This window comes from Loxodonta africana, chromosome 7, assembly GCF_030014295.1.
Source record: "Loxodonta africana isolate mLoxAfr1 chromosome 7, mLoxAfr1.hap2, whole genome shotgun sequence".
Classification (NCBI taxonomy): Eukaryota; Metazoa; Chordata; class Mammalia; order Proboscidea; family Elephantidae; genus Loxodonta; species Loxodonta africana.
The window spans coordinates 76,524,017-76,539,549 of record NC_087348.1 but is presented as its reverse complement, the minus strand read 5'-3'; the positions used below and the strand labels follow the sequence as shown (position 1 = coordinate 76,539,549).

Here is a 15,533-nt window from a genome sequence, read left to right as displayed (position 1 = left end):
GGTTTGCTAGTATTTTGTTGAGTAGATTGTTTAATTTTTAAGTTTCTTTTAATTCTTTAAGCTTAGAAAAAGCAGTATTATATTCTCTGTCTGTTAATTCCCTTATCTTAGTCTTGGTGATTCTCTTTGTGTGGTTTGTTGTTCCTACTGGTTCCCCTGTTCAGTCTCTTGTTTCCTTTTGCATTGGACATTATTTTTCACTCTATGATGTTTGTAATTATTGGCATGAAAAATAAAGGCCTGAAATGAAGACTTTTCTCCAGATAGGATGTTCATGTATTTATTCAAGTCACCTTGTCTTAGACCACCTTAACCCAAGTTGCAGGCTTGACTTTCCCTAGATTTCTAGATCTGCAAATCTGTACATAGGCTTGTTTCCTTCATTTTTCTCCCTGTGTATATGAGGTGTATGAATTAGACTTCTCACCTGGTCATGCCTCTCTCACTGCAAAAGAACACTAAATCCACAGCCCCAGTTCTTAGCTTTTCCTTCTACTTGTCAAATCTCCTCATTATAAAAGCATTTGTGAGTGCTGAGCTCACTTCTCTGGGTAATCACAGTTTATTTGGGTTCTCATTTTTTATCCTGTAAGCTCTAATGTGATTTTATGATGTATTTAATATTTCATCAAGCTTCTTTAGTTGTGTTCACCCTGAGCAAATGAGAGTTGATTAAAATTTCCAAGCCTCCCATTGCTGGAACAGAAGCCTCAGTGGTCAATTTATGTGAGTACACAGGCAACACCACAGCTGGCATGAAGTGTCTTTACCTACTTCAGTCATTTGCTCAGATGTTACCTTCATAGTGAGGTCAACACTGACATGTCAGTCTCCCTTACTCTGTTTTGCTTTTTCTTTCTCCGTAGCTCTCACCAACTTCTAACGGTCTATATCACGTACTTCTTACTCTCTTCATCTGTGTCCTCTGTGAGAATATTAATTCCAGGAAGGCAGACACCTTTATTTGTCACTTGTATTTCCAATAGCCCACACAGTACCAGATATATTAGAAGTACTCAGTATAATTTTGAATGAATGAAATGATTAATGGCCTGAGATGATTAATTTCATGGCAACATGAATAGCCTATGGTGCCCAGTTGTTTGGACAAACAGTAGTCTAGAGGTTGCTATAAAGGTATTTACATGTGATTAACATTTCATCAGTTGACCTTAAACTAAGCAGATTACCTTCTACAATGTGAATGTGCTTCACCCAGTCATTTGAAGGACTTAAGACCAAACTATAGTTTCCTGAAGAAGGATTCAGCTTCCACACTGTAAATAGACAACATTGCTGACAACATTGCTAGAATTTCTAACCTTTTACCTCACATCCAGATTTTGAACTTCCCGTCCTGCCTAATTCTGTGAGCCAGGTTCTCAAAATCAATCTCTCTCTCTGTCTGTCTGGTGGCACAGCGGTTAAGCACTCAGCGACTAAAATGTTGGCAATTCAAACCCACTAGCTGCTCTGTGGAAGAAAGATGTGACAGTCTGCTTCCATAGTGATTACAGCATTGGAAACTCTATGGGGCAGTTCTGTCAGAATCAACTCGTTGGCAATGAAGTTATTTATATGTACTACAGAATATATATATGACCCTGGGTGGTGCAAACGCTTTGCTTTCAGCTAGTAACCTAAAGGTTGATGGTTCCAACCCACCCAACAGTGTTGTGGAGGAAAGACCTGGCAGTCTCCTTGCATAAAGATTACAGCTAAGAAAACCATATAGAGCAGTTCTCGTCTATAACACATGGCATCACCATGATTCTCAATCCATCAAAAGCAACGAGTTTACCTCCTATAATCATGTGAGCCAATTCTGCTAGATAAATCTGTCTCTCTTTAGCTCTGTTCGCCATGAGAGTTGCTTAAGATTACCAATCCTGCAGTTGCTGGATTCAAAGTGCTGTTCTCTTTTTCTTTCTCTACTGGTTCTGTTTTTCTAGAGAACCCTGATTAAGGAATTCCCTGTGTTTCTATTTGCAAAAAGATGCAATTTGTGTCTGAATCCTTAAGTGGGCACAGGAAACAAAAATCAATGTAGCAGTCATCAGCACATTGGGGTTAATTTAGCCTGTCCTGAGAGGCAGTCACTATTTTAGCTGGAAAAGAGTTCAGTCCCCTGGAGTTTTAAGAACAGGATGTGAGCCTGATCATAAAAAAATTCCTCCATTAGTTTCTTCCTCACAGACGCAGTTTTATCCAGCTTGCCGGATTCTCCTAGAAATCCTTTTTTGCTTTTGCTCTGCTGAGTCCCTGATGAGTTTGGGAACCTGCTCATTCCCTCAGAGTAAGTCACGTCTTCTGATCTGATTGAACAACTCACCCATTAGTCAGGGTGCTCTCTTACTCTTAGACTCTACCACCACTCATTGCTGTCGAGTCAATTCTAACTTATATTGACCCTGTAGGACAGAGTTGGAAACCCTGGTGGTGTAGTGGTTAAGTGCTACAGCTGCTAACCAAAAGGTCGGCATTTCGAATCCCCCAGGCGCTCCTTGGAAACTCTATGGGGCAGTTCTACTCTGTCCTATAGGGTCGCTGTGAGTCGGAATAGACTCAACGGCAGTGGGTTGGTTTTAGTGGGTTAGGACAGAGTAGAACTGCCCCATGGGTTTTCCAAGGTGTGGCTGGTGGATTTGAACTCCCGACCTTTGGGTTAGCAGCTGAGCTCTTAACCACTGTGCCACCAGGGCTCCAAACGCATTGCCGTGGAGTCAATTTTGACTCATAATGACCCAATTTATACTGACCCTGTAGGTCAAAGTAGAACTGCCCTATAGGATTTCCAAGGAGGAACTGGTGGATTCGAACTGCTGACCTTTTGGTATGAAGCTGAGCTCTTAACCACTGCAACACCAGGGCTCCTCTTAAACTCTGGAGACCCCTTAAATCCAAGGCTAGAGTTAGAACTCAGAAAAACAGCTGGAATTTTATGAGTCTGCAAAGTCCATCCCCAGCAGATAACCTTTCTATAAGCACAATGTCTTTAGCAATTTTACTGTCTGGTTCCACTTTGTTATTTCCCCTCAGAAGGTGCTCAGTCAAGGCAAAACAACGGTTATCAGGCTCATCTCAGCATAACCTGGTGCTGAACATGAACACAGCTTTAAAGGTTCGGAAGTACAATAACCTTAACTTATGACATAGAATTGCTTTTGAAAAATCATGTATGAATAAATATTAAAAAAGATTGTCAGCAGATTAAGGTTTTTTTCATGTGAACCAATTCGTGTTTCTTAATTATAAATTTAATTTGATTTCATTAAAGTTAACTCATTATTTTCTCTGATTTGCTGTCTGAAGATCTGCCCCCAGGTATACTATGAAGCCTCATAGTGGCTGATTATTTGCAGATATATTTTGCCCACAGGAAGCAAGTTTCTTTTAATATTACATTAATGTATATTATTGCATCAAACCCTATAAAATATGAGGTTTCGTTAAGGAAATATTTTTCTACCAAGCTGTCTCTTGAGAACACCCTTAATCTCATTATTCCTGAGACTGTAGATGAGGGGGTTCAACATGGGGATCACCACCATGTAGAACACAGATACCACCTTGTTCTGGTCAGTAGAGTAGCTGGACTTGGGCATCACATAAATGAATGTGGTGGTCCCATAGAACAGAGTGACTGCAGTGAGGTGGGAGGTGCAGGTAGAGAAGGCCTTGTGGCGGCCCTCAGTGGAGTGCATCTTCAGGATGGTGATGAGGATGTAGGTGTAGGAGATGGCTATGACAAACACTGTGACCACAAAAATGGAGCCAGCAGAAGATGAGGAGACCACTGCAGGGATACTGACATCAGAACAGGAAAGTTCAACTAAAGGAGCAAAATCACAGAAAAAATGATTGACCTGATTTGGTCCACAGAAGTATAACGAATCAAAGCAAATAGTACAACAACAAGTATTGAGGAAAGCACATCCATAAGCCATAGAGAATAGCTGGACACAGACTTGCGTGGACATTTTAGTTAAATAAAGCAGTGGGTTGCAGATTGCTACAAAGCGATCATAGGCCATGGCAGCCAGAAGACAGCACTCAGCTGACCCAAAGAAAACAACTGAATCAAGCTGTATGGCACATCCAAGATAGGAGATTGTATGTCTCTTCACCAGGAAGTTTATAAGCATATTGGGTGTGACAGAAGATGAATAGCCTATGTCAGAAAAAGCCAAGTGGCTCAGGAAAAAATACGTAGGATGATGGAGCTGAGAAGAGATTCTGATAAGGATGATTGTGCTGAGATTGCCAGATATGGTCACCAGATAGATGCACAGGATGACCATAAACAGGGCGACCCGAAGGGTAGGATCTTCTGTTAAGCCCAATAAAATGAATTCTGTCACTGCAGTGTGGTTCCCATCCACCAGGGAATCCATGAGACAATGTAGCTGGTTCAAAAAGGGCCTGTGATGAAAATATTGCATTAAAGAAGCTATGAATTTCATGGTTTCATTTTCGTAAATACATACATGGAAGTCTTTATAAACAAATTTTTCAAGTTTTGTTTTTAAAAATTTAATGTTTACTTAGAGCCCCAGAAAAATGTATATATTTATATGCAGCGATGAGTCCCTCTCTAGGTTTAAATCACTTTTATTAAAAGCATCAGATAACTTGGTTGAAATAATGTAGTTTTTTCTTGCTAATATTATTGTTTACAATAAGTGCATTCCAAGTGCCTATAAATGTAAAAATTAGAAAACATAAGACTTACGCAAATAACGAAAGGATTGGTAAGTATAAAAAAAATGTATAAGTACAGGATTACATACTGAAAACTAGCATAATCGCTAATACTTATTTAATGCTTACTAAACAACAGACACAGAGCTAAGCATTTTATATACATACTTCTGTTTTAATTTCCATGAAATAATATTAAGTATTTTGTTATTCTCATTTCACAGCTAAGGAAACTGATAGCAGAAAAATTAAGTAACTTACCTGAAGTTGTATACAAAGTGGTGGAATCAGGATATGAACCCCAACGTTTGAATCCAGTCCATTTCGTTAGTAACTATAACATAAATGACATTGAATAATTATATCGATGAAGTTGAGTATACTTGGAAATTAGTTAATGAGAGATTAACCTTTTTGCTTTCTGATAGCTAACACATAAAAGAGATGTCTAGTTAGTTACATAGTTCACAAAGGCTATCAGTAAGACAAGAACATTTTTTTAAAGGAGAAATACAATTATTCTTGATATTAATACAACACAGGAATTTCAAATTAGGGAATAGTCACCTTTTGAAAATTTATTAAATATTTGTAGGTAAAATATTATTGTTTTATGAGGGAATGTGAAATATCAATCTAATCGCCATACGAAACACTACATGACTGATACTCAGGATGTAATTAAAATGCAATTATTCAAACAAATCAAATCATTTTCTACTGTAACAACGTTTTCTAATTGGAGTATTCTAGAATGAAATAATATGGTATAGCCTCACAAGTTAAGAAGTTTAGCCAGGCTCACCCAGCTAGTGGCCAGGTTGACCCTCATCTGTAAATTTTCTGGCTTTTTATCCTGGGCTTTGTCCATTGTATCTTGTTGACTGTGATCCTAGAGCACTCAGACCCATAAATAAAGTAAAACTTTCTGCAAAGATGCTTAAAATAATAAATCTCCGAAGAATCTAGAAGGTCATGAATTCATTAGCATTGTGGCTGAGTGTGAAATGTAGGTAGAGTTTCTGGACTTATGGGTGGATAAATAAGGAGTCCTAGTAATTTGAATTAAGCTCATATTTTTACACTAACCTGACTGGAAACTTAAGTGAATTCAGAGTTACTTGCTAGCTGACTGCTTGATTACCTCTGCCTGGTTACCCAACTATGGCTTGTGAGTACAGACACGATCTTAGAGAGCAAAGCGTTCTCAGTGGTGAATTATAACGAATACGTCAGGTACTCACAGATGCTGAAATCCTACCTCTTGAAATAATCCGTTCATCTTTCAGTGATAAATCCAATGTCTTTGTATTTATACAGCAACCATGCTATCTTTCTGTTATGGTTTGCCTTTGGGGACAAACCTCTGAAGATTCAAATGTGAATTCAAAGCACCAAAGATCATCATCACATTCTCCAGGGGAAACTGAACAGTTCAAATCCCACATAGACAACTAGTCTGAAGGGTTCTGTCAAGTCTCAAGTGGCCTATTTATTCATTTATTTTTGTTTCTATGTAGGTGTTAGTGCACTTTCAGTTGACGATTATCGGGGCATAATAAACTAAATTTCTTATAACTAAATATTAGTTTTTAATTTACTTTGATATTAAATCTTAAGGGATACTGAAGTTCATGTATAAAAGGTAATTTTATCTTCATACATTCAGCTTGTTCATTTTATAAGTATTTGGTAGTTAGTGTAAGAAATTCCATTTGACACTTTGGGGAATATGAGGTGGGATACCATACAAAGTTGAATTTTTAATAACAAAATTATTTAAGACATGTACATATTTTTCTAGCAGAAGTTATAAAATATCTTAAAAGTGGTATAGATTGAGAACTATGAAGTAAACAAATGATTTCCAAATAAGATAGCCTTTCATACTACATGCCTCAAAGGGATGACTACTGGTTTGTGGCTTATGTGACTCGGGGGATAGCAGTAGAAGCAAGTATCTTCAACCCAAAGTCTCAGTGAAATTCTCCTGCTAATCCTCAGTTTATAAAGTCCTCCTGATGCTCCCTGTGGTGGAAGTGGGGAAGTGGCTCATACAAAAAATGATGGCCCATCATCCCATCCTATACAAATACTAATAAGCCACTAGACAGCAACTAACAACAACGACTAATGATGTTGAACATCTTTTCATGTGTTTTTAAGCCATTTGAATGTCCTCTTCAGTGATCCTTTTGTTGTCATAGCTGATAATCCATGTTTAAAAATTACATCCCACAGCTGTGCCCCTACATTTTCTTGTGAGAATTTTATAGTTTCATATTTTGGTTCTACATCTATTTAAAATTTTTTGTTTGTTAAGATGAATAATGGATTCTGATTCATGTTTCCGCACATGGAAATCAAACTTTTCTAGCACAATTTTTTAAAGAGACTTCCTTTCCCCCAAATAAACTTAGCACCCTTGTCAAAAATCGGCTGATCATAGATGTATGATTTTATTTCTGGAATCTCGTTGCTATTCCATTGGTCTATATCTCTATTATTACACTGTCCCAGGTTGTTTTAATTCCTGTGGCTTTATAGTATGTTTTGAAATCAGGAAGCCTGAGCCTTCCAACTTCCTTCTTCTTCAAGATTGCTTTAGCTATTTGGGGTTCCTTCTCCTTCCATATAAATTTGAGAATTGGTTTTCCATTTCTGCAAAAAAAGGCTGTTGGAATTTTGATGCGGATTGCACTGAATTTGTAGATTGCTTTGGGTAGTATTGACATCTTAGCTATATGAAGCCTTCCAATCCATTAACACAGACTGTCCTTTCATTTATTCAGGTCTTCTTTAATTTATTTCAGTACTGTCTTAAAGTATTCTATGTACAAGTCTTTCAGCTTCTACAATGAGGTAGCAACAGTGTCGGACCTTGTCTAACTTCAGGGAGAATGAGAATCAGCATCAGCACAAAGCTGATTCATATGAGGTTGAGGTCAGACACACTTCCACTCTTGAAAGGTTTTACTAATTCTAACACCAGCTGTCTTCCCCACTGCACTCTATTTCTCTGCTGGGTTTGATAATTTGTTGCAAGAGTCACACAACTCACAGGCCATACTCACAGCAACATGGTTTCTTAAGGAAGTGACATGGGATCAGGATTAACTTGGAAGTGTCATGGTAAAACACCAGATTTACACTCTGCTAGTTGGAATTGACTCAATGGCAATGGGTTTGATTTTCTGTTTTTTTGTTTTGAGAAACAAAAACCAAGAGCTTTACTGAAGGATAAAACATTTCATGAAATGGGCAAACACACAAGCATCTGGGCAAGATGCTGCAGTGTGTTCCAAATTGCCTGGAGAACAGTGAGGTTTTATCAGGTGGAACAAACAAAGGAGTGCAGATGGGGGGAAGGGGGAGTTATAGGGCAAAAAATTACGAGGAGTTTCTTTTTTTTTTCTTTTTTTTAATTTTTATTGTGTTTTAAGTGAAAGTTTACAAATCAAGTCAGTCTCTCATACAAAAATTTATATAAAAAACCCAATGCAGTCAAGTCGATTGCGACTCATGACGGCCCTATAGGCCAGGGTAGAACTATCCCATGGTTCTACTCTGGAGTAGAACTGCCCCATGGTGGATTTGAACTGCCAACCCTTTGGTTAGCAGCTATACCACTTAACCACTATGCCACCAGGGTTTTATATATATTATTTATATACACCCTGCTATATACTCCTAGTTGCTCTCCCTCTAATGTGACAGCACACTCTTTTCCTTCACTCTCTATTTCTGTGTCCATTCAGCCAACTTCTTTGCCCCTTGACTTGTCATCTCCCCTCCAGGCAGGAGCTGCCCACATAGTCTCATGTGTCTACTTGATCCAGAAAGCTCACTCCTCACCCGTATCATCTTCTATGTTATAATCCAGTGAAATCCCCATCTGAAGAGTTGCCTTTGGGAATGGTTCCAGTCTTGGGCTAACAGAAGCTCTGGGGACCATGACCTTCATGGTCCTTCTAGGCTCAGTCAGACCATTAAGTCTGGTCCTTTCATGAGGATTTGAGGCCTGCATCCCACTGGTCTCCTGCCCCATCAGGGTGAATGAACATTCTTTATTTATTTATTATTGAACTTTAGACGAAGGTTTACAAAACAAACTAGTTTCTCATCAAACGGTTAGTACACACATTGTTGTATGACATTGGCTAACAACCCCACAACATGTCAACACTCTCCCTTCTCAACCCTGGGTCCCCTATTACCAGCGTTCTGTTCCCTCCTACCTTCCAGTCCCTGTCCTAGGGCTGGTGTGCCACTTTAGTCTTGTTTTGTTCTATGGGACTGTTCAATCTTTGGCTGAAGGGTGAACCTCAGGAGTGGCCTTATTACTGCACTGAAACGGTGTCTGGGGGCCGTGCTCTCGTGGTTTCTCCAACCTCTGTCAGGTCAGCAAGTTTGGTTTTTCTTTTTGAGTTAAAATTTGTTGTACAGTTTTCTCCGGCTCTGTCCAGGACTCTCTGTTGTGATCCCTGTCAAAGTAGTCAGTGGTGGTAGCCAGGCACCATCTAGTTGTATCGGACTCAGTCTGGTAGAGGCCGTGGTAGATGTGGTCCCTTAGTCCTTTGGACTAATCTTTCTCTTATGTCGTTAATTTTCTTCATTCTTCCTTGCTCCTGAAGGCATGAGACCAGTGGAGTATCGTATATGGTCTCTCACAGGCTTTTAAGACCCCAGACACTACTCACCAAAGTAGAATGTAGAACATATTCTTTATAAACTCTGTTATGCTAAGTGAGCTAGATGTTCCCTGAGGCCATGGTTCCCACAGCCCTCAGCCCAGCAATTCAGACCCTCAGGGAGATTGGATGTGTCTATGGAGCTACTATGGCTTTGCCTTGTACAGGTTGTGCTGGCTTCCCCAGTATTGGGTACTGTCTTACCCTTTACCAGAGATACTGCTCATCTATTGTCTATTAGGTGTTTTTCCATCCCCACCCCTCCCCTCCCTTGTAACCATCAAATATTGTTTCTTTTGTATGTAAACATTTTCATGAGTTTTTAGAGTAGTGGTCTCATACAATATTTGTCCTTATGTGACTGACTTTTTTCAGTCAGCATAATGTCCTCCAGATGCATCCAAGTTATGAGATACTTCACAGATTCATCGTTGTTCTTTAGCATTGCATAATACTCCATTGTACCACAGTCTGTTCATCCATTCTTCTGTTGATGGGCATCTAGGTTCCTCCCATCTTTTTGATATTGTGAAGAATGTTGCAATGAACATGGGTTAACATATATCTATTCGTGTGACTGGCTTCTTCCCTGGGTAACTATAAGAAGGGAAACTTTAACAACTCCTTAGGGCCCCGGAAAAAAATCTCCCAAGCTGCTTTCTTCCTCTCTCTCTTTCTTTTATGCAGAAGCAAGGCATAAGGCTACACAAAGAAACTCATTTCCCTTATAATTCTATCTTGTTTGGAGTTTTTATTATGAAACAGTGTTGAATTTTGTCAAATGCCTTTTCTGTATTGATTGAGATGGACAAGTGGTCCTTTCCTTTGTTCTATTAGTTTGCTGTATTACATTGGTTGATTTTCTAGTATTGAACCATCCTTGCATTCCTGGGATAAATCTCACTTGATTATGGTGTATAATCCTTCTATATGTTTTTTGATCTAGTTTGCTAGTATTTTGTTGAAATGATTTTGTTTATCTTTAAGGTTATTTCTCTTAGCAGTATTATAAAAAAAATATTAATAGTGTCTGTTAATTTCCTATCTTAATCTCATCGATACTGTTTCTGTAGTCTCCTCTTCCTACTGGTTCCCATGTTTAGTCTCTTGTTTCCTTTTCTGTTGGACATTATTTTTCACTCTTTGATGGTCATAATTATTGCCAGGAAAAAAAAATGCTTGGAATGAAGACCTTTGTCCAGATAGGATGTTCATGTATTTATTCAAGTCACCTTGTCTTAGACCACCTTAACCCAAGTTGCAGGCTTGACTTTCCCTAGATTTCCAGGGATGCAAATCTGTACAAAGGCTTGTTTACTTCATGTTTCTCCTGATCATCATGGTCTATATGAGGTGTATGAATTAGACTTCTTACCTGGACATGCCCTAGGCTTTGACTTCTGCCCCTCTCATTCTAAAAGAACACTAAATCCACAGCCCCAGTTCTTGGCTTTTTCTTCTATTTGTCAAATCCCATTATAAAAGCATTTGTGAGTTCTGAGCTCACTTCTCTGGGTAATCAGTGTATTTGGGTTCTCACTTGTTATCTTGTAAGCTCTAGTGTGATTTTATGAAGTATTTAATATTTCATCAAACGTATTGAGTTTTGTTCATCATGAGAGTTGATTAAAATTACCAAGCCTCCCACTGCTGGAACAGAAGCCTCAAAGGTCAATTGTATGTGTGTAATTTTTTTTTTTCACAGGCAGCAGCTAGCATGAAGTATCTTCGCCTACTTCGATCCTTTGTTCAGATGTTACCTTCTCAGCAAGGTCTACACTGATATGTCAGTCTCCTTCACTCTGCTTTGCTTTTTCTTTCTCTTTTGAACTCACTAACTTCTAATAGTCTATATCACATACATGTTAGTTTTGTTGTCTGTCTCCTCTGCTATAATATTAATATCAGGAAGGCAGACACCTTTGTTTATCACTTATATTTCCAATAGCCTACACTGTACCAGAGATATTAGGAGCACTGAGTATAATTTTTGACTGAATGAAATGAATAATGCTCTGTGATGATTAATTTTATGTCAACATGAATAGGCTATGGTGCCCAGTTGTTTGGACAAACACTAGTCTAGATGTTGCTATAAAGATATTTACATGTGATTAACATTTAATCGATTGACCTTAAACTAAGCAGATTACTCTCCATAATGTGGATGTGCTTCATCCAATCTGTTGAAGGCCTTATGAGCAGACTGTGGTTTCCTGAAGAAAGATTCAGTTTCAACACTATAAGTAGACGTTGCTGGAATTACCAGCCTTTTAACTGACGTATGGATTGTGGACTTCCTAGCCTGCCTAATCCTACAAGCCAGTTTCTCAAAATCTCTCTCTCTCTCTCTGGTGGCACAATGGTTAAGCACTCAGGTACTTACCAAATGGTTGGCAGTTTGAACTCACCGGCAACTCAGCAGGAAAAAGATGTGGCAGTCCATTACATAAAAATGACAGCATTGGAAACTCTATGGGGCAGTCTAGTCAAAATTAACTCGACCACAACGAGGTTATTTACATATATTCCAGAATATATATATGGTCTGGGTGGTGCAAACAGTTTGCTTTTGGCTACTAACCTAAACGTTGACAATTCTAAACCACCCAACAGTGCTCTGGAAGAACGACCTAGCAACTGGCTTCCACAATGTTTACAACCAAGAAAACCATAAGGAACAGTTCTAGTGTATAACACATGGCGTCACCATGAGTGTCAATGGATTGACAGCAAAAGGGTTAGCTCCCATAATCATGTGAGCCAATTCCTCTAGATAAATCCCTCTCTCCTTTTAGCTGCGCTCACCATGAGAGTTGCTTAAAATGACCAAACCTGCAGTTGCTGGAACAGAAGGCTCAAAAGTCTGTTCTCTCTTTTTCTCTTTCTGCCAGTTCAGTTTCACCAGAGAAACCTGAATAAGATATGCCATGTGTTTCTGTTTGTAGGAAGATGCAATTTCTGTCTGAATCCTTACGTGGGGACAGGAAACAGAAATAAATGTAGCAGTCATCAGCATATAGAGGTGAATTTAGCCTGTTAGAGGGGCAGTCACTATTTCTGCTGAGGAACAGTCTAGTCGCCTGGAGCTTTATGAGCAGGACGTGGACCTGATCATAAATCCCTCTAAGAGGTTCTTCCTCACAGACTCAATGTCATCCAGCTTGCTGGATTCTCCTGGAAATCCATTTTTGCTTTTACTCTGCTCTGTCCCTGATGTGTCTGGGAAATTTATTAATTCCCTCAGAGGAAGTCACCTCTTCTGATCTGATTGAGCAATTCACAGGTTAGTCAGGGTGGTCTCATTCTCTTAGACTAAGGGGACCTCTTATATCTAAGGCCAGAGTCCGAATCGAGAAACACAGCCTGGAATTTTAAAGAGTCCACAAAGACCAACCCCAGCAGATAAAACTTCTCCAAACACCATGTCTTTAGCAATTGTACTGACTAATTCCACTTTGTTATTTCCCCTCAGAAGGTATTCAGTCAAGGCAAAACTAGGATTATCAGACTCATATCAGCGTAATCTGCTGTTGAAAATGAAGATAGCCTTAAAGGTTTGGAATTACAATAACCCTAACTTACAACATAGAATTTCTTTGAAAAATAATATATGAATAAAACATAGAAAGGATTTTCAGCAAATTAAGATTTTTTTCATGTGATCCAATTTGTGTTTCTTAATTCTAAATTTAATTTAATTTATTGAAGTTAACTCACTAGTGTCTCTGATTTACTATCTGAAGAGCCACGCCCACATATACTGTAAGCCCCACACTGGCTAATTATATGCAGATATATCTTGCCCACAGGAACCAAATTTCTTTTAACATTACATTCATGACATACTATTGCATCAAACCCTACAAAACCAGAGGTTTTGTTAAGAAAATATTTTTCTACCAAGCTGCCTCTTGAGAGCAGCCTTAATCTCATTATTCCTGAGACTCTAGATGAGGGGGTTCAACATGGGGATCACCAACCATATAGAACACAGACACCACCTTGTTCTGGTCAGTAGAGTAGCTGGACTTGGGCATCACATAAATGAATGTAATGGTCCCATAGAACAGAGTGACTGCAGTGAGGTGGGAGGTGCAGGTGGAGAAGGCCTTGTGGCAGCCCTCAGTGGAGCGCATCTTCAGGATGGTGAAGAGGATGTAGACATAGGAGATGGCTATGACAGTCACTGTGACCACAATGAGGGAGCCAGCAGAAAATGAGGGGACCACTGCAGGGATACTGACATCAGAACAGGAAAGTTCAACTAAAGGAGCAAAGTCACAGAAAAAATGATTGACCTGATTTGGTCCACAGAAGAATAAAGAAAAGAAAGAAATCATAAAGGAGGAAGCATTGACAAAACTACCTACATAAGCCACAGAGAATAACTGATCACACACTCGCATGGACATTTTAGTTGAATAAAGCAGTGGGCTGCAGATTGCTACAAAGCGATCATAGGCCATGGCAGCCAGAAGAAAACACTCAAGTGGTCCAAAGAAAGCAGCTGATCCAAGTTGGATTGCACACCCAAGATAGGAGATTGTATTTTTCTCCACCAGAAAGTTTACAAGCGTATTGGGTGTGACAGAGGATGAAAAGCCTATGTCAGTCAAAGCCAAGTGGCTCAGGAAAAAATACATAGGATGATGGAGCTGAGGAGAGATTCTGGTAAGAATGATTGTGCTGAGATTGCCAGATATGGTCACCAAATAGATGCACAGAATGACCATGAAGAGGGTGACCCGAAGCGTAGGATCTTCTGTTAAGCCCAATAAAATGAACTCTGTCACTGCAGTGTGGTTCCCATCCACCAGGGAATCCATGAGACAATGTAGCTGGTGTCAAAAAAAATGTGTGATGAAAAAATTGCATTAAATAAGTTATAAATTCCATGACTCCATTTACATTAGTACACATATGTAAAGTCATAAACAAAAATATCATTCACGTGTCATTGCACATTAATTAATATGTAATGATAAATATATATTTGTCTTTACATGTTATTCAATTATATATATATACATTTATTGTTATTGGCAAAAACACCAGAAAATTTAAAATATGATGATTTTCCTTTTTATATTATATTTTTCCAAAAATGCTTTTAAGGTGGTTTTCAAGCTAAAGAATAAAAAACAGAAACTGATTAGAATTCTAAAAAGGAATGATGAGTACAATACCAAGAAAAATACAGGTTTTGTAATGAAAACGTGAGGAAAAGCTGTCATTTATTACAAGCTTCGTAAATGATAAGAATAGGGCTTAGAATTATATATACATATCCAATACCAAAACAACCCCGTTGCTGTTGAGTCGATTCTGACTCATAGTGACCCTACAGGACAGAGTAGAACTGCCCCATAGCATAGGGTTTCCAAGGAGCGGGTGGTGGATTTGATCTGCTAACCTTTTGGTTAGCAGCTGTACCCATTAACCACTGCACCACAATACATAGTTTCATTTTATTTTCTATTAAATTGTAGTAAGTGCTGTCATTATTATTTTGTAGATGAAGAAACCGAGTGAAAGTATTGTATAATTTGCACACGGTTACGTAGAAGTGGGGAGTCAAAATGTGATTGCCAGGAAGTCTGACATTTCTTTAGTAACTATGCTATAAATGAAGTTAAATGACACTTACCTCAGTGTCCAATGCACTTGCAATAGGTGGATATTAGATTATCCTTTAAGCTTTTTGACAGCTAATTGTATGAGAGAGACTAGTTAGTTATATATTTTACAATATCTGTGGGTCACTATGGAGCCCTGGTGGTGCAGTGGTTAAGAGCTAGGCTGCTAACCAAAAGGTTGGCAGTTCTAATCCACCAGCTGCTTCCCAGTAACCGTATGGAGAGTCCTACCCTGTCCTATAGGGTGGCTATGAGTCAGAATTGACTTGACAGCAATGGCTTTGATTTTTGGTTTATTGGTTAAATAAAATCATCTAAAAAGAATAGAAAGGCAACTGCTTTTGAAAATAGTGCCAAATCAGGGGTGAATGGAGTCAAGTTTTGTAAATGTATTCAATTTTTAAATATTTGTAATTAATATGTTATTGTTTTATCAAGTACAGGTAGCCCCCCGACTTTGACTCACTTCCATTCTGAGAAATTCGGTATTAATCGGTTCAAA

At 38.7% G+C, this 15,533-nt stretch overlaps 2 protein-coding genes across 2 annotated transcripts; both read right to left on the bottom strand.

Moving 5' to 3' along the window:
- Positions 1-3,449: 3,449 nt before the first annotated feature.
- LOC100672239 (olfactory receptor 5P6-like) lies at positions 3,450-4,411 on the bottom strand. The gene has a single exon (XM_003412181.3). The coding sequence runs from the start codon at positions 4,392-4,394 to the stop codon at positions 3,450-3,452; it is 945 nt and encodes a 314-aa protein (XP_003412229.3). The 5' UTR covers positions 4,395-4,411.
- Positions 4,412-13,327: 8,916 nt separating this feature from the next.
- LOC135232150 (olfactory receptor 5P76-like) lies at positions 13,328-14,221 on the bottom strand. Its single transcript, XM_064289473.1, has one exon. It carries the CDS (start codon positions 14,219-14,221, stop codon positions 13,328-13,330), a length of 894 nt encoding a protein of 297 aa, XP_064145543.1.
- Between the last annotated feature and the right edge of the window lie 1,312 nt (positions 14,222-15,533).

Excerpts from the sequence above, each read along its gene's own strand:
- LOC100672239 (XM_003412181.3), bottom strand. The coding sequence starts at position 4,394 with ATGGATTCCCTGGTGGATGGGAACCACACTGCAGTGACAGAATTCATT.
- LOC135232150 (XM_064289473.1), bottom strand. The coding sequence starts at position 14,221 with ATGGATTCCCTGGTGGATGGGAACCACACTGCAGTGACAGAGTTCATT.